We start from the raw sequence: 23,102 nt of genomic DNA, 5'->3' as shown, positions 1-23,102 counted from the left end.
ACTAAACTATCTACTTAACAATACTAATTAACAACTATATAGAACTAGAGATAAGCGATAAACAAGCGATAGAAACTAGGAGAGCTAGGGACGTGGAGGACAGCTATGCCGCGCTCCACAGTTCCAACGACCGACACGGCGGTAAGAAGGAACTGAGGAGCGGGCGGGCCGGCAGGGATATATATTGGGCGCCATGGCGGCGCCACTCCAGGGGGCGACCTGCCGGCCCACTGGAGTTGCTAGGGTAAAAAGTTTCCGACGAACGTGCACGCGCGGCGCGCACACCTAACTGGAATGGATGTGAGCAATCACTCGAAGAAGAACCAGTATCTCCCGTACGGTCCATGCTGGAGCTCTTTTTGGATTTGGGACTGCATCGCCGCCTGTGCTGATCAGAGCTCCACACTGGGCAAACAGGAAATGAAATTCAAAAGTTCGCGGGACTTTTCCTGTTTACCTGGCCACTGCATCCGAGTTCGGATTGCTGTCCAGAGCGCTCACAATGGTGCACTGTGGGATACTGCCTGGAGGCCAATACCATCAATTTGCGGCCAAACTAACCCTAATCCGATATGGTAATACCAATTTTAGGGCTACTCCTCTCGTTGGGGAGGAGTACAGAAACCGATTTAAAGAGCCCTTTATATCGATATAAAGGGCTTCGTAGTGTGGACGGGTACAGCGTTAAATCGGTTTAACGCTGCTAAAATCGGTTTAAACGCATAGTGTAGACCAGGCCTCAGAGGGAGGAATGCAGTTTGAAGGAGCTCCAACCTCACTTTTTGTAAAAAAAAAACCAAACCAACACCCTTTAAACAAATCCTTCAGAGATATGGGCACAGTCCTTGGACTGAACAAGCCCTCGCAGATGCTTGCTTTATTTCGGATCTAGAGGATAGATTGGCCCAATATATCCTCATTTGTAAACCCCCAAATGCAGCAAAAAGAGATGCTGCAGGGATCTGGCTGCTGTGGGAGGTTTGTAATGACAGCTACCTCCGCCTCGCAGCCTGTAAAGAGAAGAAAATATCTCTAAAAGAACAACTATCCCAATTGCAAAAAGGGGTAGAAAATTGGAAAGTAATGGCACATTGGGAAAAAGAAGCTTGGGAACCCCAGGAAACGTGGGAAGAAAATATGTGGAACAACCATTGTAAGCTGCTCTTTTAGGAATTAGGGGTTATAGTGCTTAATATTTATCAATTTGGTTTTGTTGTGGTTGGTTGTTGTTCACAACTGTTGGGAAAAATGTTTTAAAAAAAAACACTGTCTAAAGATATCCTTAAAAAACAAACAAACAAATTGGCTAGGTACTTATTGATATATAAACCCTCAACTCCAATGAAAAAGGAAGCAGCCACAGTTTGGCTTCTATGGGAAACCTGTAATAAGGTATTCATTCAATTGGCTAAATGCAAAAATAAAAAACTGCACCAAGATTTACAAACCTCTGCTGCAAAAGCAGAGAAATAAAAATGTATGTAGTACCCAAACTCTGTTAAGTGCCATTAAGGTTGGGTACAAAGAGTTAAACAGCACTCTCAAATCTTACAACAGCAGTAACATCAGAAAAAGAAACATTTAAACCCCCAGAAGGGGCAGACTTTTGGGACCCCTCTGGAGATTGGAAAGGGGGATATTTGGGTAGATTTCTCCTCCCAAGGCCAGAATGCCAATGCAACAGTAACGACAGCGCCTGCGTCTGCCTCAGACCTCCAGGCCATGGCAAAGTGGTTGGGAATTTTAAAATGAAAAATTTTTTTTGCACCATTTAATTAGCATTTGTGCAGCCTCAAGTACCAAACACACTGTGGCAGAGATTAAGCAGGGTCTGCCATGTGGAAGCACTGTGCTAATTTATTTCTAAGCTTCTATCTTTCAGGCTCTAAAACCAGAACATCAGGAGAGCTAGTACCAGCTGAAGAGTTATAAAATACCATGGTTATAGTGTTGCGACAAAGTCTGTGTTGCATGTTCCATGTTGCATGTTCTGTGTCTGTCTCTAGTGGTGTCCTGTGCTAGCATTGGGTCCAGAAAAAAAAATACTACACTAGACAGGGCAAATGTCTTTTTCTCTCTCCACTTCCCTCATGTCCATCCAACTTATCAACCACGTGTGTCCAAAAGACTTTGGTCCCCAGTGCATCAGGTTTACGTTTGCTTGTATTGTTAATTCCACACTTTCCTCTATGCACTCTGGTTCTACTTCCCCAAGCCCTAAAGGGTAGTTCTTGGGCCCTCATAACCTGTACGACCTTGGCCCATAATTGCAGGGCCCCATCTTTCAGGTCCCCCAAAACTTCTCAAGTACCACTGTTAAAAATAGGGAATTCTGCAACATTTTAGCAATTAAATGTTAGTTTAAGTCCAAATCAGCTTAACCTTGCATGAAACTGTGGTCCTCCTACAAAATTTTATTTGTTGTGTGTGCTTAAGGAGGTCCTGACCTCAGTAACTTTTATTGTTTGAAGGCTATTGCAGCATCAAACTTGGGCCTCATCTTATGTGTCAATGTATCCAATTACTGTAATGGTTATGTTTTATTGTATTCCCAATTATTATAAGTATAATTGTTTGGATTTGTGTTTAGGTTCTACCTCGTGTTTAGTCAATTGTAATGGTTTTAGTTATATTCACCTGGTTATAATTGTTTGGTCTGTTTGCAACAGATCACTTGTGCCCTACCATGACAACAGCTACTGTAATGATCATAGATCAAGGGGCAGAGTGTTAGCAGCCCCACAGTAGATGAATGTCAGTACTGTTTTTACTAAAAATCACACTTACTGTTTACCACGGCCAAAAAAGTCCCAGCTAACACTAACAGCTGAGCTGGTTGACTTCTCGATTGACCTTGAAATTAGATGATAAGACCTTACTGATAGCCTAATTAAAAGCAAAGAAGTGATCAATTTTTAAAACAGACAGATAACCAAGTAGAAAATCGGACTATTCATATTATACATGCCAATGGGGACATGTTACGAATTGCCACCTCAGAGAAACAAATTACAGTCTACCACTGGTATAATATATTCTCTGGATGGTCCCCGACTACCACTGGCATCCTATCAGTAATGCTACACCCCTTAATAGTAGTCTTGATATTAAATTGTATTTGTATAATTGGTATGTGTGGCGTGTTTTCAAATAAAAAAAATGTACGCTAAATTGAAATCACAAACGCATGTTGCCTCACAGTACCTTCTCTTAAACAGGTTAAAAAGAAAGTGACACTAACAATTACATACATATCTTAGTGTCAAAAGGGAGATTATGTAGGAATATTAAAGAAGGTACTAACAATGATTCCATCAAGTGACAGTGATCCCCCTAATTTCACCAAGTGTAGAGGTCTTTTAGTTCTTCTGTTGGGGCTTGTGGGCTCCTGTCTGCAGAAAACACCGATTGTATCAGTCCTGTGAAGGATACTCTATTACTATGTAAAACTTACAAACAAGTTAATTGACTTTGTTCTTGAAGTAAAGACTATGCTAGCCTTAAGCTGTAATTGATATAATGTAAACAAACAGACTCCCACCCTCTGTGATTACAGGGCTGGGAATCTCATAGGAATTAACACACACCCCAAAAGTGGTGGAGACAGTAAATTAAAATATGGTTAAGATATGGAATGTATGTTGATGAATGTTTGATGTAGGTGAATGGTTAGGGAGGTGCCAGCCTGGAAAGGATCCATCGGCCGAAAAATGTGTCAAGTGGACCACCAGACAACCCCCGGAGGGTAAACTGGGATTCACCCCAAACACCTGGAAGGAATTTGCCACTTTAGACAGTGTGGAGCCACCAGGAATGTGCCATCTGCTAACTGAGCCAACAACAGCAGGATGAAATGGTTCCCATAGACTAACATAGGAATTAATTCCTATTAAAATGGATTCTAAAAACTAAGGATTTCGAGTCCCTTGTTCTGCTGCCAACCTCCAGGAGCATCAGGTGCATCTGACACAGACTCTGCTCCATCCTCATAACCAAGATACCTGGCCAGTAACTTGGTATGAGCAACTTCTAGGATGGTAACTATAACACCTATACAGAACCTGAATGAATAATTGTGTGTGTGTGTGTGTGTGTGTGTGTGTGTGTGTGTATATATATATAAAAAATAAGTAGTAATAGAAATAAGTAAACAACGTTGTTTACTTTTATCTTTTGCTTTATTATTATATTTACAAAAAAAGTGGCATTTTTGTCTTATCCCTCTTAATAAAATCCTGCTGATTTTATTATATTGGTATAACACCACAGCCTCCTTTATCCCCTGTCCCTGCCTCCTGAGTGGGCTTTACTAATAATCATTACTTAGGAGCTCATTGCCCTTCTGCAACTTCTTGACCATAGTGCACCCTGTGACTATGGCGCCCTGGGCGGTCACCTACGTTGCTGATCCATAAGATCAGCGCTGCATGCATCTAAGAATGAATAAATAAAACCCCACAATTCATAATAGCACAATTCTTGTGTTTTCATTCTCCTCAGATTTCAGCACTCCCATTGGCTAAAGCAGTATATCAGTCCCAAGAATTTTACAAAAAGAGATCTTGCTTATACTATTTTAAACATATAAACATGGATGAGTTGTGTATGCAATGTCAGCCTGAGCTGACTGTCCTGACTTCTGGAGGTTAGGTATGAGAGTTCAGGGCCAGTATCTGCACATTCGTATAAAAGTTGAGACTGAAGAATATGCATGTGCACATGCAAATGGGTATTTGCACACACGGGATTTTTGCTCATGCAAATGCATTTCTGCACTTTGGTTATATATTTGCACATGCACAAACACATTATTCAGTCAATGTAGGGCTGTTTTTTGAAAGTTTGCATCTTAAGTTCACTGTTTCAGATAAAACATGAAACTTCTATTTAAAAATATAGAAATCTTGTTGAACCATTATACATGGCTGAAAAGTAATCCCTGAATGCAGGAGGGTTTTTTTTGCTTTTTTTTTTTTAAAAAAAACATTACATTTACTTAACTTTCCTATTTACTGCTATACAAATTCTCTAGGGCATTCCTGATTTTTATAGACCTAGTTACAAAATCCCTAACAAATCCTTTGTATAATAAAAACATAGACGAGACCATAACTAAGTTTTGGTTTCTGCTATCCCAGAGATACAAAAGGTTGGCTATAGTTGTAGAAACAGAGATTTAAGAAGAAAAAAAGACTAATTAGATTATCTGGTCTACTTCCCTAAGAGGATTCTTCTTTAAGTATCTGTACATGTGGAGCCCACTCCTGGTGTGCATGCACTGGAAAGCAGAATCTTTACCAGTAGTGTCCACTGGGGCCATGCATGCATCTTGCATGCCTTTGTGTATTCCTGTTTCTGAGGAAGGAGCGATCCCAGCTGCCACTCAGTTCCGTCTTACTGTCCATGGCAGCAGGGCCGGCTCTACAGTTTTCACTACCCCAAGCAGGGCGCTGAATTGCCATCACGGACAGCGGGGGCAGTCCATGTGCCTTTAGGCCAGCAGGCGCGTTTCCGCGGTGGCGGCAATTCAGCGGCAGCTTCTATGTTTAGCTGAAGCCACCCTGGGCAGCTAAACATAGAAGCTGCCACCAAATTGCCCTCACCGCGGAAACGCGCCTGCCGCCCTAAGGGCACATGGATTGCCCCCGCCCTCTGCAGCGGCAATTTGGCGTGCTGCTTGGAGGCAAAACAGGGACTGCCGCCCCTTACAGAATGCCGCCCCAAGCACCAGCTTGGAATGCTGGTGCCTGGAGCCAGCCCTGCATGGCAGTGAGACAGAACAACTTCAGTGTTCTCCCTGCTCCGGTAGTCTCTCTATTGCTACATAGTTGTTAGTGAGGTTACTGTACTTAGTTTTTCCTAATTTTTCCAAACACACGCATTTGTTGCTAGCCCACAGGCAACATAATACTAATAATGTAGATCGAGTTAGACTTTTGTTACTTAGCTGCCTCAGAATCTGGGGCTATCAGGTCTATGGCGGAATGAAAATCTTGAGGTTTAAAAACCCGCCCATTCTGCGATACAGCAATTCCATTGAATGAGGGACAGAGTAAGTGCCTTTTTTGCCTCTGGTAGGGCCATATCTGTGCAGAGTGTGTGGTCTGTAAGTCTTTTTCAAAACACACCCTGATAGGAATGATCGGTGAGAGGGGCATTGGACTCTAGAGTCCTCTCAAGGGAAGAATGTTTTGCTTCTGTATTTAGACTTTAAAAAATCTTTTTGCTTATTAACAGTAATAGTGTTATGGTAGTTCCCCCAAGGCCCAGCCAAGACTGATACCCCATTATCCTAAGCAACATATAAACACATAGTAAGAGACTGTCCCTGTTCTGAAGAGTTTATAATCTAAGGGTTTGATTCTGCAAGTTTCTGAGTGCTCCACTCAGATCTGTACCCGCAACTGTTTTCAATTTAAATGCATGAGCCGTCTCATTGACATCAACTGAGAGTGTAAAGAGAAGTTTTCTCAGGCAGCCTTAAAGTATCACAAGGAAATTCATGAAGGCAAGTACCAAACCAAGTCTGAGTATGACCCTTCTCTATTAATGGTCTATTGCAAAGCAGTGCAGCACAGTATAAAACATTTATAACACTTTCTAAGATAAAACAAGATTTCTGTTTGCTGATACTTGATATAATTTTCACTGTGAAGCTGAACTCTTCTTTTGCACTATAAATATCGTTTTCAAAACTACCAGTGCTTATTTTATTTCATTTTCTTGATATTTATGCACCACAATTCTCTTCAAAGTATGTACCAGACACTTAAATGTGACATTAGCATAATCATGGGGTCCGGTAAAATACCAATTAGGTGGTCTCATATATAGCACTCATTAGCAAGTTTACAGATTTCAAACACTGAGCCTCTTCACTGGCTCCATGCAGTATGTACAAAATCATCTTTTTTGCCCCCCATAAAACAACATTTCTAAGATGACAGTTATTTTAGAACAAAATTGATATGAAGTACTTTAATATGCAAGATTACTATCTTATGCAACGTACTTTTCGTTAGTTTACAAAGTGAAAGAACTCACATGGGTAATTTCTGTATTAAGCCTGTTTTGCTGGTACAGTGAGAAAAAGCAACACCTTAATATGAGTGCCAGGAATCTATTATTTTAGAAATCTTCCCTAGCAAAATATATAAATGAATAGACAATCCATTAAAAATGCAAGAAGAAACTTTGGATTTGGTAAATTAATATAAGCTTAATTAATCCCCTAAATACATGCTGTGACACTGCATCACATATTCTTCATAGTGATATTATTACGATATGGTTATAGCATAATTATGATGCATTTTATGCAAGACGGGTCACGTGAGATGTTATTGAAAGGTTATAATTTGCTGAATATAATTATCCTATTTGCATGCATGTATCCTTTTTGTATCTGAAGTTATAAATACTATGTATCTTTTCTTCAAATGTAGCTACACCTGGGTAATGCCCACTAGAGGAGATGCTTTCAGGGCTTGGCTACACTCACACTTTACAGCGCTGCAACTGGGGTGTGAAAAAACACCCCCGAGTGCTGCAAGATACAGCGCTGTAAAGCGTCAGTGTAATCAGGGCAGCAGCGCTGGGAGCGTGGCTCCCAGCGCTGCACGCTACACCCGTAAGGGATGTGGTTTACATGCAGCGCTGGGAGAGCTCTCTCCCAGCGCTGCCGCTCTGACTACACTCACACTTGAAAGCGCTGCCGAAATTCCAAATGTAGCCATACCCTCAGTCTAAATAGCTAGTTGTAAAGGGTAATAGCCATTAGAAAGAACAATAGTCCTTAAGAGAAGCTGATCTCCCACTTAGTGAGCCTTTCTGAGGGTATGGCTACACTTGAAACTTCAAAGCGCTGCCATCTCAGTGCTAGTGCTGGCAGAGAGCTCTCCCAGCACTGCACGTACTCCACCTCCTCATGGGGTTTAGCTTGCTGCGCTGGGAGCCGCACTCCCAGCGCTGTGGCGCTGTTTACACTGACGCTTTACAGCGCTGTATCTTGCAGCACTCAGGGGGGTATTTTTTTCACACCCCTGAGTGAGAAAGTTGCAGCGCTGTAAAGGGCCAGTGTAGCCAAGGCCTGAGAATGCTACAGACAGCCTGTAAGTAATAGCTGCTATGACTCTACAAGGACATGTGAACAGGACACATGATGTTGGACTCCATCTTGGGATGTCATCATTTTTCAGTAGACTGCTCTGGAAACCAAGCTTTGGAACAAAGGGTTCCCGCCATATATAAAAGCTACATAAAGCAAGGAGTGATATCATCTGGGGTTCTGCACTTCCTACACAAGAAGACGCCTGGAAACATCTGAGGAACAAAGACTGAACTGGGGGAAGTGTTGGACGCAGGCTACAGGGATTTCTAGCCTGTGTATGTAACACTTGGGGATTCCAAGCTGGAAAGCAAATGCAGCTTGCCCTTAAGAATCTGCAGCTTGCTTGTATCATCTCTTATGGTGAGAATCTGCTAATTCATATCCAATCTATTTAGTATATTAAGCTTTGTTTGTATTTTTTGTTTATTTGCTGGGTTTATTTGCTAGATAATCTGCTTTGAGCTGTTTGCTATCCCTTATAAGCACTTAAAATCTATCTTTTGCAGTTAATAAACTTGTTTTTGTTTTAATCTAATCTAAATCAGTGAGCTTTGACTGGAGTGCTTGGGGAAAATCTCTGTTTGATCACCACAAGTGTGTATGTTCTCTTCACATTGAGGGAGAGGCAGTCCGGGTATTAAACCCATATACTGGCCAGATCTGACCAGTGCAGGACACTGCTCTGGGGTCACAGGCCTGGAAACTGGTGGTTAGAGAGCCTGCATGTAACGGAAGCTGAGTGTGTCCCTACCTGTATGAATGCTGGTGAAAGTGCAGGCTGGAGGTCTTTACAGTTTGTCACAGCAGTACAATGTGAGAGGGAGCACAGGTTGGTGGGTCGGGGGCTCAGTGATACCCAATTCCAGGTGGCACCCTTGGGGGAACCCATCACACATGCTACTAACGTAACATTCAATATTACAAACACTCCCAGCACAGAACTGTCATATGTGAAGTGTTCACAGGTAAAGGCAACTGGGAGAGTTTGGCCCAAATTTACACAGCTCTATTGACTTCAAGGGAGGAGCACCAATTTATACTAGCAGAAGATTTGGCCTTTATCCCCTGTGACTTGAATAGAGATAATCATCTTAGCACATGTGCAACGTGCCTCAGGTGGCACAGCACCAGGATTCATCGCCAAATTTGGTCCACTGGTTGGATCATTAGCTTCCCCAGCCAAGGCTGTGTACGGACGGGGAGTGTGACGTGAATGCTGGTCCACCATTCAGCTGCTTATTTTATACTATAATGCCTTTAGAATTCATATAATAACGCTGTAAAGTTTGCAGGGTTTGATACAATTTATTTTTCTTTTAATTAGTGCTTGAGGTGCCAGATTGTCAACTATCCTTTATGCAAAGAACAGAGGCAACATGGGCAATGGCTGTAAACTTCCCCCACAATGCTTCAGCAATCTACTTCAACCATCTTCTGAGGAACAACCCCTAGTGATGAAGTGAGGGCACCAATTCATTTCACATAGACCCCTGAACTGCTATGTGGTGATGGTGGTTTTCATTTACTACTGTCTTTCATCACATATGAACCAGTGAAAGATTCGATAAACCATTTTCCAGTGCCTTTTTGGTTTTCATTAAAACTACCATTGTTATTTTGTCATAGAGTTTAATGCCTGAAGGGTCCATCAGATCATCTAATCTGATCTCCGTCCCCCCCACCACCACCCAGCATCTGCGTACTAAATCCAACAACAGAAATTAGACCATAGTATTAGAATCCACAGAAGACTAGACAATAATGTGACATTGACAGATAATAGGAGGGACCATAGTGCACCAGTGCTCAAGGCCTCTGCAATGGAAGGGAAATGATTACGCGAGATATACCCAGACAGTCCTGGCAAGTGACATGGACTCACCCACTGCAAAGGAAGGTGAAAAACCAAGGTCACTGCCAATCTAATTTGGGAAAAATTATTTTCTGACTGTGCATATGATGATCAGTTAGCATTTGAAAAGAACTAGCCAGGAAGGCACCTGAGTGAGAGAATGCTCAATGCCACCTCAGAACCTTGGCCCAGACCGTTCAACGCCCCGTCTCTGGCCATCCCTGATGCTTCTGACAAAGGAGATAAAGAAAACCCTCCCAGAATACATTAGAGGATGGGGAAAAATCCCTTTGTTTTACCATACTTTGGTTTTTGTTTTTTCTTTCTATATTCTACCAGCATCTACAAGTTTAGTTCAACTGTGAATTTTAAAAGGTAGTTTTTTTAGTATTTTAGCAGTTAAAAAACAACATACGACTCTTCTATGCATTCAAAGTTTCCAATCAATATTGTAATGTTTCCCACAGTGCAGGGGTTGCCACTTAGACCCCTGGATTGTTTACTCTAGAGTCTCAGCATTCACTGTTTACCAAAAATGAAAGTCTCTAACTTTGTATTTCTGATGCAGCAATAAAAAACAGACTGTATGAAATCATGCAGATAAGGTTTCTTTCATTGAGCTGTCATTATTAATTTGGGACAGCCATTTCAATGGCAAATTTCTTTTCCTCACAGTGAAACTTCGTTTTTCCAGTCGGCTGTAAGGTGAAGAACAAGTACCATCGATAGCATCTGCTGTAGATCCAGCACTTTGCACAAACATTAAAATTACATAAAATCACTCAAGAATGTATGTGATTTAAAACTACTAAATTTTTTAAGTCAAAAGATTTGTACCCAAGAAAGAAAGAAGTGTCCTAAACACTTGTTAAGTACTTCTATTTCAACTAACAGCAACATTCTCAAGAATCTCCACATGAAAGATAAAGTAACTTTTTGTTACAGTGCAAAATATTGGTTTAGAGCTGAACATCTAGAAGGAAGAGATAAAAGCTTTACCTTGGCTGAGTGCTCCATGGTGACGACCACTTTGGTTTGTGCACTAGACACCAAGTCCATAGCACCACCCATTCCTTTCACCATCTTACCCTAAAACGGAATTTGAAAAGCAGAGTCAAATGCCTTGATATATTTACTACAAGAGGAATCAGTTTATAATTAGGCAAACATTTCGCTACGCTGAAATGAAATCATTTCAGAAAGACTAGCATGCTTGCCAATTTTCTATGACCCCCTCCTCACCATATATCGTTATCATTGCCATTGACAGAACAATGTTGTAAGGAAACATGCAGCCAGTTACATTCTGCTGCCCCATTCTAAGAATTGACTGTACTATCTAATGTGGTTAGGAAGAAAATCATGAATCAGAACACATGGTCAATGTCATTTTTGGTGTAACTCAACTGAAGACAGAGGAGATAGGCTCCAATTCAGCAACCGACTTAAGCCAGTGGTGAGCAACTGCGGCCCATCAGGATAAGCTGATTGCAGGCTGTAAAACATTTTGATGATGTTGACCATCCCCAGGAACAGTCCCCCACAGCTCCCAGTGACTAGGGTCCACCTTTCCTGGCCATTGAGAGCTGTGGGAAGTGGCGGGCCGCAGGGACGTGCTGGAAGTTTCTTTTTCTTTTGGCAGAAGAAAATTTTGTTGGCTAAAAATTAGCAACAAGAAGAGCTGTGCTTGTACTGATTTGAAAACCATGAGTTTAGTACCATGCCAGCTCAAGCTGCTGTCTCTATTTCACACCAGAACTCTTTGTTATGTTGTTTTGGAAATAGGTAAATAAATATTGATCAATATTGATTTCTCTTTGTTCCTCAGCCATGCAATGTTTCCTACTTTTATGAAATGCATTATTCCTTTTAAAGTGTAATATAAATTCATAAGCCAGAAGAAACCACTGTGATCATCTAGTCTGATCTCCTGTGACTCAGGCCACACAACTTCCCCAAAATAATTCCTAGAGCATATCTTTTAGAAAAACAGGCAATCTTGATTTAAAAATTGTCAGTGATGGAGAATCAAACACAACCCTCGGTAAATTGTTCCAATGGTTAATTACTCTCACTATTAAAATTTTACACCTTATTCCCAGTCTGAATTTGTCTAGCTTCACCTTCCAGCCATTGGATCATGATATACCTTCTCTGATAGATTGTAGAACCCATTATTAAAATGTGTTTCCCATGTAGATACTTACAAAATGTAATCAAGTCACCCCTTAACCTTCTCTTTCTTATGCTAAATACATTGAGCTCCTACAGTTTATCATTAAAAGGCATGTTTTCTAATCCTTTAATCATTCTCATGGCTCTTCTCTGACCCCTCTCCAATTAACCAACATCCTTCTTGAATTGTGGGCACTAGAACTGGACACAGTATTCCAGTAGTGGTCACACCAGTGCCAAATACAGAGGTAAAATATCCTCTTTACTCCTATTCAAGATTCCCGTTTATGCATTCTAGGATCACATTAGCTCTTTTGGTCAGAGCAACACACTGGGAATTCATTTTCAGCTGATTATCACCGTGACTCCCTAATCTTTTTCAGAGTCACTCTTTTCCAGAATAGAGTCCCTCATCCTGTAAGGATCAGCTACATTCTTTGTTCCTAAACGTATACATTTATATTTAAGCACATTAAAACATACATTGTTTACTTTTGCCCAGTTAACCAAGGGATCCAGATTGCTCTGAATCAGTGACCTGTTCTCTTCATTATTTACAACACCCCCAATTTGTGTGTCATTGCAAACTTTATCAGAAACGATGTTATGTTTTCTTCCAGGTCATTGACAAAAAATGTTAAATAGCCCAGGGCAAAGAACCAATTTGTGTAGGACCCCACTGGAAACAGACCCACTTGATTATGACTCTCCATTTGCAATTACATTCAGTTAGCCAGTTTTTAATCCATTTAATGTGTGCCATGTTAATTTCATATTGTTCTAGCTTTTAAAAATTAAGACGTCGTGCAGTACCAAGTCAAACGCCTTCCAGAAGTCTTAATATATTATGTCAACACTATTACCTTCATTAATAAAACTTGTAATCTCAAAAAAGATATCAAATTAGTTTGACAGGATCTATTTTTCCGTAAATCCATGCTGATTTGCATGAATTCCTTTACCCTCCTTTAGTTCTTTATTAATCGAGTCCCATATCAGCAGCTCCATTATCTTGCCCAGGATCTATGTCATGCTGACGAGCCTATAATTACCAAGGCTTTACCTTTTCTAAAAATTGGCACATTAGCTTTCTTCTAGTCTTCTGGAACTTTCTCAGTGCTCCAAGATTTCTTAAAAATCACCATTAATGTTCCAGCGAGCTCCTGAACAAGCTCTTTTAGACCTCTTAGATGAAAGTTATCTGGAGCTGCTGATTTTAAAATGTCTAACTCTAGAGGCTTCTGTTTACATTGTCCTGAGACACGAGTGGAAGAAAAGATTATTATTCTCACCATATGATGAGCCTATATAATCAGTTTGTACCAAATGCTGTATTGGATATAAAATGCTTGTGGTGTATATTTAGCTATGGTTTTCTGTGTGCTGCATCATTAAATTAAATGGCATGTCACTCTCTGCCTACCTGTGTGCTGTAAGTAAGACTGTCAGGCAATTTGAGAGTAAGGGTCTAACGAAGTGAGAAGAGACTGCTGTCATGAAGGTTTTATCACTGTTCTTCCTTTGATTGGCTGTTTTCTTTAATCAAAAATAAGTAATCCTTAGTGAAATACATGTTCTTTTTGTATATGGAAAACATAACAGTGTTATGCCAAACAAACTGGAAAGAGACATCCATATGGGGAACTTTCAAATGTAAATTTTTCCCTGATAATTCTCTCTTTTCCATTTATTTCCTGCTGTCCCATACGTCAATAAGGCAATTCAGAGCATAACTATGATCCATGACATAAAGCAGACAGTGTATCAGATCATTCAGAAAAAAGCTTATTCCATTACCAATTTGGCCAGCAACTTCAATGGAAATTTCTTTACCACAGAGAAACAAATATCCATGGAAAATGGCATTTTTCTGCTTTTTTTGCAAGGTAAAAAACAACTGCCAACTGTCAAAGCTTCCCCAGCTCTTTCTTCCTACATTAAATCACTTAAAATATATTCATTGGCAATATTAAGAATTTGTATTAAATCAAGAGATTTCCATTCAAAATGTAAATAACTTACTAGCACTTGATTATGATTAGCATCTTCAGTAATTATAAGAAACATTTTGAGCCCTCTCTAAAATAAAGATAAAAAATAACTTGGGAGACTTTGCTTTAATGATGCATAACAAAATATTTGTTTGAAACTGCAATCCTAAAAAGAGTATCAACATTTACCTTGGGTGAGCGCTTCTCTGTCAGCCACTCAGATTTGTACACTGGACACTAATTGAGAGCACTACCCAAACTTTTCCCTGGAAACCCAGAAATACAGAGTTCTGCAGAGGCTGAATTGTCTTCTCAGCAACCTTGCACAGACTCTTATCTAGGGCATGGTGTAGGGATAGCTAAAGATGTGGCACTGTTTCCTCATTAATCCTGCAAAACTTCCCTGGTTGAGCGATCAGGGATTATGCCAACCTAGTCATTAACATGCCCCCATGCTGATGCTGAAGCCCCCTTATAGGGGCCCTGGGTAGTTTTGCTTCCTTTAGTTATCCGGCGAGCCATGTAGACTAGGACTCAGTGAGAAAGGATGCTGATGGTGCACTATGGCAAGTCTGCAGCTGAAGATATTCTCCTCTATGGCCCGGCAGGAGGATACTGCATCCCTCCACGTATGTGGAGGGAATTTAAGTTGAGCCCCTTGCATCAAGTCTTTGCTGCTAATGGGATGCTCTATTTTATCAATGGTGCAACTGGGGATTTCTTTTCTTCCCTTCATTCACCAATTTAAGGGCCTGATCCAGCAAGGCACTTAAAAGCATGTGCTAACCTCAAGCTCTTGAGCAGCTTAATGTTTAAATTGCATTTTCAGAAGCGTATGTTGCCTAAGGACCATTCTACTGCCCTCCATCCATGTGCAGAACTCCTATTGGTTGGCTTTTCCCCACATACTAGTCATGTGGGGAGGGTAAGAGCAGTTGTATTCTAAAGAGGCTGAATAGAAACTGGTTGAAAAAACATCATGCAGCTATTTGAAGCTGTTGTGTACTCGACAAGGGTAATAACTTCATATTATTAAATTGAACATCGCTGCTTGAGCCAGAAAAATGTTGCTGCCAATAGGAGTGGGGAAATCAGGTTGTGAATTTCCTCTCTGTGGTCCCTACTAGTGTCAGATGGCATCATGCCAGTCTGTATGTGCAAAGGAGGGTTAAGGGCTCCCAAAACCATGATTTCTCAGAAAGTCACTTTTGTTCCTTTATGCTGAAAATGGGCCCTCAGACCAAAGGCAAATGAGCAAATCGTTCTAAGTGAAAACAGAGCTCTAGGTCCCCAGTTATACCTCCTACTATCACTGCACATTTACAAGAGATTTCTGTTACTTTTAAAGCTCAACGCTAGATTTAATTGCAGTCAACATACACCAGATTGTTCCTTAAATGATTTGAGCGCCTCGTGCGCAAAATGAAGCCTGTCTTAAAAATAAATATTTACTCTTCCTGGAAACTGCCTGCAACAGCAGCCAACAGTTACATGAAATTTCTGCTAAAAGCTAATTAGGGCTGATAGCAGTGGGCATGGAAGGAGGCATTGGGTTGAGAGGCAGAACTACACTGTTTCACTTAACAGAAGTTACAGTGTTAATTTCTATCTAATTTTCTCTTAAATAGGATAAACTGCAGTACGTACAATAGGTCACTCTCTGCAACTTGACTAAACACTTTTAAGAGAAATGTTGTAATTAAATAACCTGCAGTAAGTAGAGATACTAACTGCTTTAGTCAACTCCTTGGAAAAACCAACATTATTTTAAAATTGGCAACTGATAGAAATACACCCTAAAGTTTATTATAACTCCTCCCCCCCACACACACACTCCCACAAGCTTGTAATGAGTCAGGGTTTGTATTTTTTTGGGTGCCGTTTCTCTTTAAATGAGCATTGTAAGCTTCTAAGTACATTAATGGAACTTGTTTGGGAATCCAGAGGAAAGATTTATTTTAGTGCACTGGTTCAAATTCTCCCGAACACCATGCATTGTAAGAACAACACTATCAATCAGAGTTGCGATTAGGAGGCAAGTTTTTCAAATCAGCTCTGCACCTTCCCTAAACTAGGAATACTTACAAAAGTTGGGGTAGGAAGAGGCTTACTGTTGCTTTCCTTCTCCTTTGAACCAGCATAACTGCTACAAATACTGCACAGGGATGGAATGAATTTTCCCTCCCTCCTGCCACCTTTTCAGCAGTTCAGGCTGAATTCAAAGATAACTTGGCAAGTCACGGACACTGTATGCATACTGTAAAAATGCCCTGCATTTTTTGCTCCCTCTGAGGTTCACAGTGGCTTGCACCTACCCAAAGAGGCTTTCTAAGCACACCCACATGGTGCAGAGCAAAATCCTGTGCTAGTCACAGAAATAAAGACCCCAGAGGGATCCAATGGAAAGACCTGGGGCATAGGGGTTATTAAGTAAATTAAGGAACAGCTCTAATAATTCCCTGTGTGATCAAGAAATGAGGGTTTAACTGAACACACACCACAAGAGGAAACTGAGACCAATTCCTTAGTCCATGCTCACTGCTAGTCATATGTCTCAGGTTTAAGCACATTGTAAGTAGTATCACCATAGGTGCTGGAACTAGGAGTGCTGGGCATGCGGCAGCATCCCCTGGTTTTGGTTTGAAGTGGTTTCCATTATTTACAGGGTTTACAGTTTAATTTAATGGCTTTCAGCACCCCCTATGTAAAAATTGTTCCAGCACCTCTGCTTATCACATCAGTCAGCAGGACGCTATGAGGATATATTAAATCGATATGAGTCTGCCTTTCCTTCGTCAACTAGTGATGAGAAACCATATGCTTCACTCTATTAATTAATAAAAGGGTTGCTTCAGAAACTCTTGCATGCCGTTATGAATGCTGTTACTTTTAAGCTGTATCGGCTAAACCACAATGTTCACACTATCTCCGCCTACTGATGCATGTAGCCATCAAATAACCAGAGAGACTGATTTAACTACTTAGTAGTGTCCGCAGTTCAAGTTGACCTTTTAAGTGACTCTCTGGAAGGATCTTGAACAAACAGCCTAGGATGCGGAAAGAAATGGGAACTCAACATTAATGCTGATTAATTTCCAAGAGTCAGATGCTTCCTTTGCCTTCATGGCATAGAGTTAAGGAAAACCTCACAAAACCAACCAGACGGAGAGGAGTATTGTCAGCATGACTCCCCTATCTTCCTATCTCTACACTTGAAGGAGATCCTGGTTTGGACTCAGCTGGCCTAGTGGGACATGTTGGATGGGACAGGGGAGGGGCAGATATGGGAATCAGTTGCTATTTCCAGCCTCCTTGTTAAGATCTTGCAGAAAATCGTGAATGAGGGTAATTGTGATTGGACTAACATAACTCCACTATGGTGCTATCTCTGCCAGGAGGCTCAGGGCCACAAGGAATGGGGCTTGTGGTGCACTCAAAAGGTGAACTTGAAACCTGTGCGGAGAGTTTTCTGCTCTGCCTGTCTACACAGTGAGCCTCAGTGGTACTCATGGATCACCAACCTACATTAGCCTTGGAGGCCCCTACATCCTCCATAAGGCTGCTATCACCACTCGTGCATGTGAAGGATTCAAGTGAGATGCATAGCACATGTAAAGAGATTATACAACAAGGAACAATAAGAAAATATAATCTGTTTCACATGTTTTAAAAAAAAAATCACTATATCAGCAAACCCCAGGGAAGCCCTGAATTACAATTATAAAGAAAAGATCTCAGAGAATCCAGAATGTTTTGTAAAGAAAACAATTATGTGCCTATATAAATAGTGCAAGTGTAACACTGCACATGAATATACTCTTTTCACAAGGGAAACTGTGCTTACAGTAGCTTACTTCCAAAAAAGAAAATCACTCTTCTTCCAGTATTTTATTTTTCATTTCTCCAGTGGAGGAAAGATTTTACTGGATAGAGCTTGAAGATGAATTGCTCTAGAATATACTTGCTCTGTCATTTTTTTTCAGTGACTACAGGGCCTCAAAAGGCACAATTACAGAATTATTGTAATTATATTGCCATCTCTGACAGCTAGATTAGATTTTGCTCAGAGAGACTAACTGAAGGAACATTAGCAAGGAATACGAGGAAATCATTAATGGTATCTTTGTGGCAGTTGAGTGGGTGAAAGAAATAACGCAGAAGCAAACAGTTAAAGTCCTTGAATGCAATAATTGTGTATATACCTGCTATTAGATATACACATGGCAAAGATTTTTTAAAAAACTGTCTAAATTCAATTTCTAGATACATATTTAGCCATTAAATAGGTGGTCTGATTTTCAAAAATGCTAAACACCGTTTCCCATTGAACTTCCACAACAAAACATGGAATTAAAAGACCATGGATATAATTTTCAAAAGAGCCTTTCAATGGGATTTAGACACTTCTGAAAATGGGATTTAGGCTCCTAAGTAATTTATGAACTTTTGAAAATTTCACCAAATATCTTTTTCCTAAAATTCAGTATGCTTAAAAATGACTGTGGGGATGTTAAATATTTGTTTTCTATAACAGAGAAGTAATTTAAAATATGACATATGCCTAAGGGAAAGTTAGTCAATGTTTATGAAGTTATTTTTCCATAAAACTAATTCAAAATGACTGTTGGCACTGAATTAAAACCACAAAGTGAAATTCAAATGAATGCACTGAAAGTGCATCTCAAGAGCTACAGTACTTGTCTTACACCAATCTCTTAAAGCTGTGCAGCATAAAAATGCATGCACTCTATGCAGATGTAAATTACTATGATAGGGCTAGAGAGCATCAAGTTAAGCTTTCCGTTTAGCTGTACATGGCCCCACCAAAATGTAGTGCACGTTGTGCAGTGATTATTAAATATTAATTCCAAGAACTGCATACATAACATCCATGCTCACCCAGTGATTATGGCTCCACAGTTAAGGTTGCAAGTGCCATTCCATTTTAGAACTAACCCAGGGATCAAGGATTTTTTGACATATCTTCTGGTCTTTGAAATAGGCAGTGAATATTTTTAGTTGAAAAAGCTGCTCATTGTAGGAAGCTGTGCAAGTCAGATTTCTCATTTCCCCCAATAAAAAAAGGTCTAGGAGAGCACCCATAACTCCGATTATGAGCCCTATACTCCCCCTATGTTATGAGGTGTGAAGAAGAGCAAATTAAAATAAAATAGGACAGAAAAGCCTCACATGCAGTGGTAGGAGAAATGGAGTTAACACAACATGCTCTACTCTTCCTTTTACCCTGCAGTAGCCACTTTATGGCAGTAATTATGTGCTACAAGGGCTCTGCAGGATTTCCAGGTGTGTATTTGTTGGGAGTGAGGCAGGTGGAACTAGAAAGCTGATCTATATTACATGCTTCAATTAGAAAGCAGATATCTGCAAGTAAGTTAATGCCGTTGCCTATAATTTAAATAATGTCATCCCTTGGAAACTGTAGCACTCAGATAATCATGAGAATCCAGGTAACTGCAGGTTCCCCAGTCTTGAGTTAACAGATCTACCCACACCATATTTTCAACTACATGCCTAATTTGTTTCCATGCAATCTGGGGTAGCTGCTCAAAATGCACTTGGAATTAGCAGCACAGCTCCAATGAACATTCAGAGATGTACAAATCCAGTAAACTTAATCAGCCTGAATATTTTCTGTTTATATGGCACTTAGTTGCTTAACTTGCAGCAGTAGGTAATCATTCCATTACCTACAATAATGATGAAAAAAGAAGTATGCTTCTCACAGAATGTCTTGCGTCTTAATGTATAATTTGGAAGCAAGAAATAAATGTGCAATGTTTGATATTCACAGATGGTGGTGGTGAAGATCAGTATAACTATGTCACTCAGGGGTGTGGATTTTTCACACCCCTGAGCGATGTAGCTATACCAACATAGGTCCGTATTTTAGACCTGGCCTAAGTAACTGTATTATGACTTTTCTTGTACGCTGGTAGTGGTTTGGACACTGACTGAAAATGAAGTCAGTTTCTGCTCTGAAAGCTTACAATCTAAGCTCCTGATCAATATGAGAATTGAAAGGTGGATAAGGAACTGGTTAAAGGGGAGACTACAACGGGGCGTACTGAAGGGTGAACTGTCAGGCTGGAAGGAGGTTAGTAGTGGAGTTCCTCAAGGATCGGTAATGGGACCAATCTTATTTAACCTTTTTATTACCGACCTTGGCACAAAAAGCAGGAATGTGCTAATAAAGTTCGCGGATGACACAAAGTTGGGGGGTATTGCTAACACGGAGAAGGACCGGGATATCATACAGGAAGATCTGGACGACCTTGTAAACTGGAGTAATAGTAATAGGATGAAATTTAATAGTGAAAAGTGCAAGGTCATGCACTTAGGGATTAATAATAAGAACTTTAGATATAGATTGGGGATGCATCAGTTGGAAGCAACAGAGGAGGAGAAGGACCTTGGGGTATTGGTAGATCACCGGATGACTATGAGCCGCCAATGTGATATGGCTGTTAAAAAAGCTAATGCGGTTTTAGGATGCATCAGGCGAGGTATTTCTAGCAAAGATAAGGAGGTGTTAGTACCGTTATATAAGGTGCTGGTGAGACCCCACCTGGAATATTGTGTGCAGTTCTGGTCTCCCATGTTTAAGAAGGATGAATTCAAACTGGAACAGGTTCAGAGACGGGCTACTAGGATGATCCGAGGAATGGAAAACCTGCCTTATGAAAGGAGACTCAAAGAGCTTGGCTTGTTTAGTCTAGCCAAAAGAAGGCTGAGGGGGGATATGCTTGCTCTTTATAAATATGTCAGAGGGATTAATATTAGGGAGGGAGAGGAATTATTTAAGCTTAGTACCAATGTAGATACAAGAACGAATGGGTATAAACTGGACACTAGGAAGTTTAGACTTGAAATTAGATGAAGGTTTCTAACCATTAGAGGAGTGAAGTTCTGGAACAGCCTTCCAAGGGGAGTAGTGGGGGCAAAAGACATATCTGGCTTTAAGACTAAGCTTGATAAGTTTACGGAAGGGATGGTATGATGGGAGAGCCTAATTTTGGCAACTGATCTTTGATTATCACCAGATAAGTATGCCCAGTGGTTGGTGATGGGATGTTGGATGGGATGGGATCTGAGTTACTGCAGAGAATTCTTTCCTGAGTGCTGGCTGGTGAGTCTTGTCCACATGCTCAGGGTTTAGCTGATAGCCATATTTGGGGTCGGGAAGGAATTTTCCTCCAGGGCAGATTGGCAGAGGCCCTGGAGGTTTTTCGCCTTCCCCTGCAGCATGAGGCATGGGTCACTTGCTGGTGGATTCTCTGCAGCTTGAGGTCTTCAAACCACAATTTGAAGACTTCAGTAACTCAGGCATAGGTTAGGGGTTTGTTATAGAAAGTGATTGGTTTTTAATAATATGATGTGGTTGTAGACATGCTCGAGCATGGGTAGGGTTCTGTGGCCTGCTTTGTGCAGGGGGTCGGACTAGATGATCACATTGGTCCCTTCTGACCCTAGAATCTATGAATCTATGATCCTACAAAGATCTGAGCAGTCCTGGTAAAGGCAGTGGGACTACATACATGCTTAAAAGTGAAGCATGTGCATAAGTCATTTCACTTAGGATCTAAGAGGATCTAAGAGATCTAAGAGACAAACACGGAGAAACAACAACATACTGGGAAAGCCAAAGGAGGGATTTTCTATTGTTTACTATTAGTGTATCAGCTCACTCAAGGACTCATCCAAAGCTCACTGAAATAAATCGGAGTCTCTCCACTGACTTGAGTTAGCTTTGCGTCAGGTGCAAACACAACAGCTATGTTGTTTTTCTAATGCACTGAAGACTGGATTTTCAACTGGTCTCAAAAAAGGATCCTCACTGAAAGCTGTTCACAAATGTCATTTAAGACTGGGTGAAAAATCACTACTTCATGTACAGCATTATTCCTAATGTCCTAGGTTATACTGACCTCTACAGATAGCAAATTAAAATAAAATGTTATTAAATTAGAACTGACCTTCTTCCTAGCTTCCCTGCAAAGTTAATCTTCGGTAAGGGTCAGTATTTTTGTACTCCGGTTTTCTTTTCATTAGATGGATTTCATTATTAACCCTTTCATCCTGTCATTCCTGAGGTTGCTCCAAGTTAGATCTGGGATTCGATGTACAGCATTAATATTTTAGGCTGATATTGCTAAAATTCCAAGCCAATTTTTTCCAAGCGCGACTCATTTTTAGGTGCCTTAGCTGTTGGGTGCCCAACTTGAGACCCCACAGACAGGCCTGATTTTCAAAATGTGCACTCAGCTTTCTGAAAATCAGGCTCCTTTCAGGTGCCTTAAGTTGAGAGCCTAAAAATGGAGGCATCCAAAATCATCAGTCACTTTTGAAAACTTCAATCCAAATGTTTCAGATTAAAATCAGCTTTTAAAAAATGAAAGTGACTTTTGATATTGCTCTGATCTTTATTACAACTCCAAGCCTTGTCAGCTACATCAACGTACTAGGTTTGTTTCTTGGCCTGCTTTTGTGCAGGGGGAGTCCAGAGAATAAAAGGTTCTTTCTGCCTTTTCTCTTTCCCTACCACGTACACTTGCACAAGATAGCTTGGAATTGCCTACAGCTTGTGAAGCACTTTGTGATCGTTGGGAGTGAAAGGAGCTATAAGCACAATTGAAAATGAATAGCTATCGTGTATGTTTTTGTGCATGTTAATGTGTTCATTTACACGAGCCGTGTCCTCCAAATCCAACCCTCTAACTGAACAACTACCACAACATCTGACTTTGATTACGGCAGAAGAATATGCAGAGATAGAGTTAATTCTCTTTGTCATGAGTTGTAATTGTTTAAAGTTGACTATAGGGAAGACAGCTGCACATACAGATATCTTTGATGGTTAGAACCTAGTGTTCTATCTCCAGAACTTGTGTGGTGCTACACAAAAGGAGACACACCACTTGTTAAATGCATTGCATCTAATTATTTGCAGGTTTAC

The 23,102-nt window shown here is 40.6% G+C and overlaps 1 protein-coding gene across 1 annotated transcript in view; it reads right to left on the bottom strand.

The window, feature by feature from the left end:
* OXCT1 (3-oxoacid CoA-transferase 1) overlaps window positions 1-23,102 on the bottom strand; it is a 146,215-nt gene that overhangs the window by 26,040 nt on the left and 97,073 nt on the right. The window contains exon 14 of the mRNA XM_030565871.1: window positions 10,962-11,051. Within this exon, the coding sequence (XP_030421731.1) occupies window positions 10,962-11,051 (90 nt within the window). The remainder of the gene's footprint in view (window positions 1-10,961; window positions 11,052-23,102) is intronic.

Source organism: Gopherus evgoodei, chromosome 6, assembly GCF_007399415.2.
Source record: "Gopherus evgoodei ecotype Sinaloan lineage chromosome 6, rGopEvg1_v1.p, whole genome shotgun sequence".
Classification (NCBI taxonomy): Eukaryota; Metazoa; Chordata; order Testudines; family Testudinidae; genus Gopherus; species Gopherus evgoodei.
The sequence above is the reverse complement of the archived record's forward strand: the minus strand, read 5'-3'. Positions and strand labels throughout refer to the sequence as shown.